General features: G+C 42.2%; 1 protein-coding gene and 1 non-coding gene across 2 annotated transcripts; both read right to left on the reverse strand.

The window, feature by feature from the left end:
• Positions 1 to 1,836: 1,836 nt before the first annotated feature.
• LOC106566230 (large ribosomal subunit protein eL29) lies at positions 1,837 to 9,185 on the reverse strand. Its single transcript, XM_045691983.2, has 4 exons — positions 9,080 to 9,185; positions 8,482 to 8,533; positions 7,990 to 8,054; positions 1,837 to 2,022 (listed from the first exon to the last, which is right to left on the reverse strand). Exons 2-4 carry the CDS (start codon positions 8,516 to 8,518, stop codon positions 1,912 to 1,914), a joined length of 213 nt encoding a protein of 70 aa, XP_045547939.1. The 5' UTR covers positions 8,519 to 8,533; positions 9,080 to 9,185; the 3' UTR covers positions 1,837 to 1,911.
• On the reverse strand, positions 6,901 to 7,125 carry LOC123725761 (small nucleolar RNA SNORA73 family). The gene has a single exon (XR_006758275.1). It is a non-coding gene; the product is annotated as a small nucleolar RNA SNORA73 family (small nucleolar RNA).
• Positions 9,186 to 9,442: the final 257 nt, after the last annotated feature.

Here is a 9,442-nt window from a genome sequence, read left to right on the forward strand (position 1 = left end):
CTAAACTAGTGGTAGACCCATCCTTACCCCTAAACTAGTTAGACCCATCCGTACCCCTAAACTAGTGTTGAAGAAACATCCGTACCCCTAAACTAGTGGTAGACCCATCCGTACCCCTAAACTAGTGGTAGACCCATCCGTACCCCTAAACTAGTGGTAGACCCATCCGTACCCCTAAACTAGTGTAGAAGACCCATCCGTACCCCTAAACTAGTGGTAGACCCATCCATACCCCTAAACTAGTAGACCCATCCGTACCCCTAAACTAGTGGTAGACCCATCCGTACCCCTAAACTAGTGGTAGACCCATCCGTACCCCTAAACTAGTGGCAGACCCATCCGTACCCCTAAACTAGTGTAGAAGACCCATCCGTACCCCTAAACTAGTGTAGAAGACCCATCCGTACCCCTAAACTAGTGGTAGACCCATCCATACCCCTAAACTAGTGGTAGACCCATCCGTACCCCTAAACTAGTTAGACCCATCCGTACCCCTAAACTAGTGTAGAAGACCCATCTGTACCCCTAAACTAGTGGTAGACCCATCCGTACCCCTAAACTAGTGGTAGACCCATCCGTACCCCTGAACTAGTGGTAGACACATCTGTACCCCTAAACTAGTTAGACCCATCCGTACCCCTAAACTAGTTAGACCCATCCGTACCCCTAAACTAGTGGTAGGCGACCCATCCGTACTCCTAAACTAGTGGTAGACCCATCCGTACCCCTAAACTAGTGGTAGACCCATCCGTACCCCTAAACTAGTGGTAGACCCATCCGTACCCCTAAACTAGTGGTAGACCCATCCGTACCCCTAAACTAGTGTTGAAGACCCATCCGTACCCCTAAACTAGTGTTGAAGACCCATCCGTACCCCTAAACTAGTGGTAGACCCATACGTACCCCTAAACTAGTGTTGAAGACCCATCCGTACCCCTAGTGGTAGACCCATCCGTACCCCTAAACTAGTGGTAGACCCATCCGTACCCTTAAACTAGTGGTAGACCCATCCGTACCCCTAAACTAGTGGTAGACCCATCCGTACCCCTAAACTAGTGGTAGACCCATCCGTACCCCTAAACTAGTGGTAGACCCATCCGTACCCCTAAACTAGTGGTAGACCCATCCGTACCCCTAAACTAGTGTTGAAGACCCATCCGTACCCCTAAACTAGTGGTAGACCCATCCGTACTCCTAAACTAGTGGTAGACCCATCCGTACCCCTAAACTAGTGGTAGACCCATCCGTACCCCTAAACTAGTGGTAGACCCATCCGTACCCCTAAACTAGTGGTAGACCCATCCGTACCCCTAAACTAGTGTTTGTTAATCCTGGTCCCAACACCCTACTCAATTTAAGTATTGACGAGTTGAATCAGGTGTGCTGGTTGGTGTAAGGATAACCACTATGTGCACCAATTGGGATTGGCCAACATGGCCATGTGACAGATCAGACATTAATTCCACAAGTCATTTTTAAAAGACATGCTCTGGGTACTTTGGTGACGAACAAAGTATTTTTGTAAACCTGGCGCTTTGGGCTGAATCTGTTCATTCGTTGCTCCTACATGCAGAATTACTGTCTCTCCCTAAATTATCCACAAAATCCCCAGTTTGAAAGAAACAGTTTTCTTCAAACTGTGCCACGTAATTTTTCCCTACACCCCCTTTATCCAATGAGATTGCAGGATGAGCCCCAACGGTTCAGTGGAGATGGAGAGCGATGACTTGGTGCTCCTATCAGAGCGTGATAAAGCAGGTCAACTTTTAGCTCGTTGAGAGCACTACTTTTTTAAAGAACTTTTGGCTATAAAAAAAGTATACAAAAAGTACCCGATAAACTAAACAAAGCTTTATTGTGATGGTAACAAAGTCAATGGAACGTGGCGATGCAGTGATCAGCCAATCCAGTCTAAGGGGCGGCTGCCGCAGCGATCTTCTTGGCAGCTGCATTGGCCGTCTTCTGTCCCTTCTTGTTGTGCTTCTTGGCGAAACGCATGTTCTTCATGAACTTCGGGTCGACCTGGAGAAGAACAAGGAGACAGTAAATTGAGGAAATATGTCACTTTTCATACGTGAACAATACTGAAAGTGTGTTCAATAAAATGTTTTTTTTTTTTTTAAAAAGGTATAAATCTCAAGGATTGGTACAGCGTGCAGATGGATCAACCTCCTTCGCTAAACATCTCACCCATACCACCAGCAGATATATTTCAACATGAAAATAAAAAGGACCTCAGATAAGCTGAATTTCAGACTAAACCCCTTTATTCTAAAAGAGTCATAACCATCTCCCAGAAGTCATTTGACTCCAGCTAAATGAATATCTACCAGAGGACCAATTGTCTCTTTATAGGTTATGTGAATTAAAGTTTGAGGCAGTATGACCAATCAAACCAAATGTAAAACACCAACACGCAACAATTTCAAACATTTTACTGAGTTACACCTCATAAGGAAAATCAGTCGATTTAAATAAATTCATTAGGGCCTAATCTGGGCGGCAGGGTAGCCTAGTGGTTAGAGTGGGGCGGTAGGTAGCCTAGTGGTTAGAGTGTTGGACTAGTAACCGAAAGGTGGCAAGTTCGAATCCCCGAGCTGACAAGGTACAAATATGTCGTTCTGTCCCTGAACAAGGCAGTTAACCCACTGTTCCTAGGCCGTCATTGAAAATAAGAATGTGTTCTTAACTTACTTGCCTAGATAAATAAAGGTTAAAAAAAAGTATATGGATTTCACATGACTGGGAATACAGATATGCATCTGTTAGTCACAGATACCTTAAAAAAAAGGTAGGGGCGTGGATCAGAAAACCAGCCAGTATCTGGTGTGACCACCATTTGCAGCATGCAGCGTGACAGATCTCTTCACATAGAGTTGATCAGGCTGTTGATTGTGGTCTGTTGTCCCACTCCTCGTCAATGGCTGTGAAGTCGCTGGATATTGGTGGGAACTGGAACACGTCGATCCAGAGCATCCCAAACATGATCAATGGGTGACATGTCTGGTGGGTATGGAAGAACTGGGACATTTTCAGCTTCCAGGAATTGTGTACAGATCCTTGCGACACGGCCGTGCTGAAACATGAGGTGATGGCGGCAGATGAATGGCACGACAATGGGCCTCAAGATCTCATCACTCTATCTCTGTGCATTTAAATTGCCATCAATAAAATGCAATTGTGTTCGTTGTACATAGCTCAGGCACACACCATAACCCCACCATGGGGCTCTCTGTTCACAAAGCTGACATCAGCAAACTGCTCACACCACACGTCTGCCATCTGTCCGGTACAGGGATTCATCCGTGAATTGCAAACTTCTCCAGCGTGCCAGTGGCCATCGAAGGTGAGCATTTTCCCCACTGAAGTCGTTTACGACGCCAAACTGCAGTCAGGTCAAGACCCTGGTGAAGGATGACAACAAGCACGCAGATGAGCTTCCCTGAGATCGTTTCTGACAGGTTGTGCACACCCAGTTTCATCAGCTGTACAGGTGGCTGGTCTCAGACCATTTCGCAGGTGAAGAAGCCGGTTGTGGAGGTCCTGGGCTGGCGTGGTCTGTGGTTGTGGGGCCGGTTGGACGCACTGCTAAATCCTCCAAAATCATGTTGGAGGCGGCTTATGGTAGAGAAATTAACATCATCTGCCAACAACTCTGATAATCCATCCACCTGACAGGTAAATCCATCCACCTGACAGGTATATCCATCAAAGGAGAAATAATCACGAACAAGGATGTAAACACATCTGCGTACAATTTGAGAGAAATAAGCTGTGTGTGTATGGAACATTTCTGGGACCTTTTACATCAGCTCATCAGCTCATGAAACATGGGACCAACACTTTGTTGCCTTTATATTTTCGTTCAGTGTATATGTTATATAGACATACACTACCAGTCAAAAGTTAAGTCGCACCTACTCATTACAGGGTTCTTTAATTGTTTACTATTTTCTACATTGTAGAATAATGAAGACATCAAAACTATGAAATAACACATGGAATTATTTTAGTAACCTAAAACGTGTTAAATGTATTTTACTACATTGTTCAAAGTTGCCAGCCTTTGTCTTGATGACAGCTTAGCACACTCTTGGCATTCTCTCAACCAGCTTCATGAGGTAGTTACCTGGAATGCATTTCAATTAACAGGTGTGCCTTGTTAATTTGTGGAATTTCCATCTTAACCTGTTGGGTCTAGGGGGCAGCATTTGCACGTCTGGATAAAAAAAATGTACCCGATTTAATCTGGTTACTAATCCTACCCAGTAACTAGAATATGCATATACTTATTATATATGGATAGAAAACACTCTAAAGTTTCCAAAACTGTTTGAATGGTGTCTGTGAGTATAACAGAACTCAATTGGCAGGCAAAACCCTGAGACATTTTCTGACAGGAAGTGGATACCTGATGTGTTGTATTGACTTTAAACCTATCCCATTGAAAAACACAGGGGTTTAGGAATATTTTGGCACTTCCTATTGCTTCCACTAGATGTCACCAGCCTTTACAAAGTGTTTTGAGTCTTCTGGAGGGAGATCTGACCGAACAAGAGCCATGGAACGGTGATGTCCCATTAGACACCTGGCGCGCTAGTTCATGTTGGGTACCCTCGTTCCAATACGTTATAAAAGAGTATGCATTCGTCCACCTTGAATATTATTCATGTTCTGGTTAAAAAAGGCCCTAATGATTTATGCTATACAACGTTTGACATGTTTGAACGAACGGAAATATATTTTTTCCCCTCGTTCATGACGAGAAGTCCGGCTGGCTTACATCATGTGCTAACGAGACGGAGATTTTTGGACATAAATGATGAGCTTTTTTGAACAAAACTACATTCGTTATGGACCTGTGATACCTGGAAGTGACATCTGATGAAGAGAATCAAAGGTAATGGATTATTTACATAGTATTTTCGATTTTAGATCTCCCCAACATGACGTCTAGTCTGTATCGCAACGCGTATTTTTCTGGGCGCAGTGCTCAGATTATTGCAAAGTGTGATTTCCCAGTAAGGTTATTTTTAAATCTGGCAAGTTGATTGCGTTCAAGAGATGTAAATCTATAATTCTTTAAATGACAATATAATATTTTACCAATGTTTTCTAATTTTAATTATTTAATTTCTGACGCTGACTTGACTGCCGGTTATTGGAGGGAAACGATTTCCTCAACATCAATGCCATAGTAAAACGCTGTTTTTGTATATAAATATGAACTTGATAGAACTAAAAATGCATGCATTGTCTAACATAATGTCCTAGGAGTGTCATCTGATGGAGATTGTAAAAGGTTAGTGCATCATTTTAGCTGGTTTTATGGTTTTGGTGACCCTGTCTTTGACTTGACAAAACATTACACACAACTCTTGTAAATGTACTGTCCTAACATACTCTAAATTTATGCTTTCGCCGTAAAACCTTTTTGAAATCGTAAAACGTGGTTAGATTAAGGAGATGTTTATCTTTCAAATGGTGTAACATAGTTGTATTTTTGAAAAATTTGAATTTTGACATTTATTTGGATTCAAATTTGCCGCTCTTGAAATGCACCTGCTGTTGATGGAGTGCACCACGGGTGGCACGCTAGCGTCCCACCTAGCCCCAAGAGGTTAATGCGTTTGAGCCAATCAATTGTGTTGTGACACAGTAGGGTTGTTATACAGAAGATAGCCCTATTTGGTAAAAGACCAAGTCCATATTATGGCAGGAACAGCTCAAATAAGCAAAGAGAAACGACAGTCCATCAATACTTTAAGACATGAAGCTCAGTCAATTTGGAAAATGTCAAGAACTTTGAAAGTTTCTTCAGGTGCAGTTGCAATTTCCATCCAGCGCTATGATGAAACTGGCTCTCATGAGGACCGCCACAGGAAAGGGAGACCCAGAGTTACCTCTGCTGCAGAGGATAAGTTCATTAGAGTTACCAGCCTCAGGAAAGGCAGCCCAAATAAACACTTCAGAGTTCAAGTAACAGACACATCTCAACATCAACTGTTCAGAGGAGACTGTGTGAGTCAGGCCTTCATGTTTGAATTTCTGCAAGAAACCACTATTAAAGGACACCAATAAGAAGAAGAGACTTGCTTGGCCCAAGAAACACGAGCGATGGACATTAGGCCGGTGGAAATCTGTCCTTTGGTCTGATGAGTCCAAATTTTAGATTTTTGGCTCCAACCGCCGTGTCTTCGTGAGATGCAGAGTAGGTGAACAGATCATCTCCGCATGTGTGGTTCCCACCGTGAAGCATGGAGGAGGAGGTGTGATGTTGCTTTGCTGGTGACACTGTTAGTGATTTAATTCGAATTCAAGGCACACTTTACCAGCATGGCTACCACAGCATTATGCAGCGATACACCATCCCATCTGGTTTGCGCGTAGTGGGACTATCATTTGTTTTTCAACAGGACAATGACCCAACACACCTCCAGGCTGTGTAAGGGCTATTTGACCAAGAAGCAGAGTGATGGAGTGCTGCATCAGATTACCTGGCCTCCACAATCACCTGACCTCAACCCAATTGAGATGGTTTGGGATGAGTTTTGACCGCAGTGAAGGAATAGCAGCCAACAAGTGCTCAGCATATGTGGGAACTCCTTCAAGACTGTTGGAAAAGCATTCCAGGTGAAGCTGGTTGAGAGAATGCCAAGAGTGTGCAAAGCTGTCATCAAGGAAAAGGGTGGCTACTTTGAAAAATCTCAAATATATTTTGATTTGTTTAACATTTCTTTGGTTACTACATGATTCCATGCGTTATTTCATAGTTTTGATGTCTTCACTATTATTCTACACTGTAGAAAAGAGTAAAAATATATTAGTCCATATATATATATATAAAATCACAAGTAGCATTATAAGCATGAAAACAGGAAAGTGGTTCCTACAAATGGAAATTGTGCAATGCATGGTTTAGCCCCCCAGTCATGGCCCAAAGGGCTCTGGGAAGATGTAGGAATATACAGAACGCTGTCCTCATCAGCCCAGAGGGCCGGGGGACAAAGCTTGCTCTCTGACGTCGTGGAAAGGGACTGTACGTCACAGCATCGAAGTGCTACGCTCCCATACGCCACAAGGACAGAGCCACGGGAGAGCAACCTCACAGGATGTCCACGTCAGAATTTACAAACCCCTTCATTTTGATACGTATATATTATTTGAGCGAACCGCATCTGGTGTACTAATCACATTGATTGATGGATCAACCAGCAACAGATCATTACATAGGGTGTCCAGCCACTCTGCCCAGAGATGTTAGAAAATACAAGACCGATATGGGTCTTTGATACATCCTTGACATTCTATTATATTTCGTAACCTAATACATCAGATAATAAGCACTGAGCTCTTGACAGAACAGTGTTTTTCCTCGCTAAAACTTGAGGATTTAAAACGTTGTGGTAGTCGTCTTCCAACTTGTTTACGCGGGTCGTAAAATAACTAAATTAGCATGACAAGCCGAATTCAAATGTAAAAGGCTTCGGGAAAAATGAAAATAAAAAGAATTGCATACACTCTGTGGTACGTTGCCATTTCAGAGATACACTTGTTTTTTTTTGTGAGAAGTCTTTGAAAAAAAGAACAGGAACTTGTCGTTAATATGAACAGCGTACATTAAAATATGAAAATACGATAACCATCTCTAAACTGTTGTCTGGAATTGAGAAGAAAGATGACGAATTCAATGGTAAGCCTGTCAGTTGGCCTTAAATTCTCACACAGCCTAACTGACACAATGCTATTTTCCAGATTTTAGACAACTTTGTTCTCTGGCCTCCATTGAATTAGTCACCCTAATTTTGACCATCCTACGAAGGTAAAAATTACAGGTAAATTTTGAATGGATTATGATACAAGACATGAGGTTTGGACCATTGGTCTTCTTAGAGGATTATCTACACAATTAAAAATATTCTTTTACCTATTGATCAAAATATGCATTTTTTTTGTTTGTTTGTTGATTGGACACATTACAATACATACCCCTTTCATAGACTCGTATCGGTCTGGTCTGGGCTTCTTGATCCCATTCCTGTGGGCCTTACGGGCTGTAGACAGAGAGGAAAGAGACTAAGTACATAAAACGTTTGGGAACCATTTTGAACAGGGCATCATTAGTTGGCTAACTAGCCCATCATCGTCACTCAGCGGTAACCTGATGTAGCTAACTAGCTGGATAGCTCCACAGCGGTAACCTGATGTAGCTAACTACCTGGATAGCTCCACAGCGGTAACCTGATGTAGCTAACTAGCTGGATAGCTCCACAGCGGTAACCTGATGTAGCTAACTAGCTGGATAGTTCCACAGCGGTAACCTGATGTAGCTAACTAGCTAGATAGATCCACAGCGGTAACCTGATGTAGCTAACTAGCTGGATAGCTCCACAGTGGGTAACCTGATGTAGCTAACTAGCTGGATAGTTCCACAGCGGTAACCTGATGTAGCTAACTAGCTATCCATTCATTTCTACTTACACTGGTTGTGTGTGGTGTGATTCTTTGACTTTGCCATTTCTGTTCTGTGGATCTGTTGACGAAAGAAAAAAATGTGGAATTGGATTTTAAAGTAACTTTTTGTACACTGGAAAGATCCACCCTGAAACTCACGTTTCCTTTCTAAAAACCCTGTTTATACCGCTGTAGTTAAGCGGATAAGTAATCGGTAGGTGGTAGTTAGCAAGTTTCGAACAAGCCAGAGATCCGAGATGCGTCTGCAATGATATGAACAATGACATTATTCGCCTTTTAGGAGGTGAATGTTTTAGATTTAAAAAAAAAAAATTAACACCAGAACTGTCGTTTTCAAACATTTGACTACTTTAGTTAGGTGATATGCAGGCGGTATGGAAAGCGTTCGTTTTACTAGCAAGCTAAAGCTAGCGACTAGAAAACCCAGAGCTATGCTTGGTTAAATCATCTAACGGGGAACAGAATTAACAGATTTAAAAACCTGACTGTGTTGTAGGTGATATTTTACACTATATGCACACATTCACATTGTATATGAATCTACAACATAGATAGGAGGATTGATGCAGATTATATGTTGGACTCGGGAGTAAAAATGCGTTACCTGCCAGACATACAGACGACAACAGGAAGAGGAAGAAATAACGCAGAAAAAGTCAAGGAAATATGAACCAAAGAGTTTCTAAACCCAGAAGCGCAACATCGCATGACTTCCGAGAACGTTTATGAAGCAGACCAAACAGACCAGGCCGGGGTTTGGGGTTTCAGATGTCAATGAGAGTAGTTAAAAAAAATTATTCCTTAGTTGTTAATTTTCTTAAAATCTAAAACAATAACCTATATTTCTAGCTAATGTCTTAGGTAGTTGACTATGTTATTACTCCAACCTTATGAAAGTAACAAACTAGCACGTTTTTAATTTTGTAATTTTTTTTTCTTTTAAATACATTGATGTAGAGTCTTTGAT

The sequence above is a fragment of the Salmo salar genome, chromosome 12 (assembly GCF_965601325.2).
Source record: "Salmo salar chromosome 12, fSalSal1, whole genome shotgun sequence".
Classification (NCBI taxonomy): Eukaryota; Metazoa; Chordata; class Actinopteri; order Salmoniformes; family Salmonidae; genus Salmo; species Salmo salar.

Bases quoted from the DNA above. Each gene is read 5' to 3' on its own strand.
- LOC106566230 (XM_045691983.2), bottom strand. From the start codon at position 8,518: ATGGCAAAGTCAAAGAATCACACCACACACAACCAGT. The intron at 8,055-8,481 runs GTAAGTAGAAAT...CTCTGTCTACAG, and splicing joins TCACACCACACACAACCAGT to CCCGTAAGGCCCACAGGAAT. The intron at 2,023-7,989 runs GTATGTATTGTA...GTTCTTCTCCAG, and splicing joins GATACGAGTCTATGAAAGGG to GTCGACCCGAAGTTCATGAA.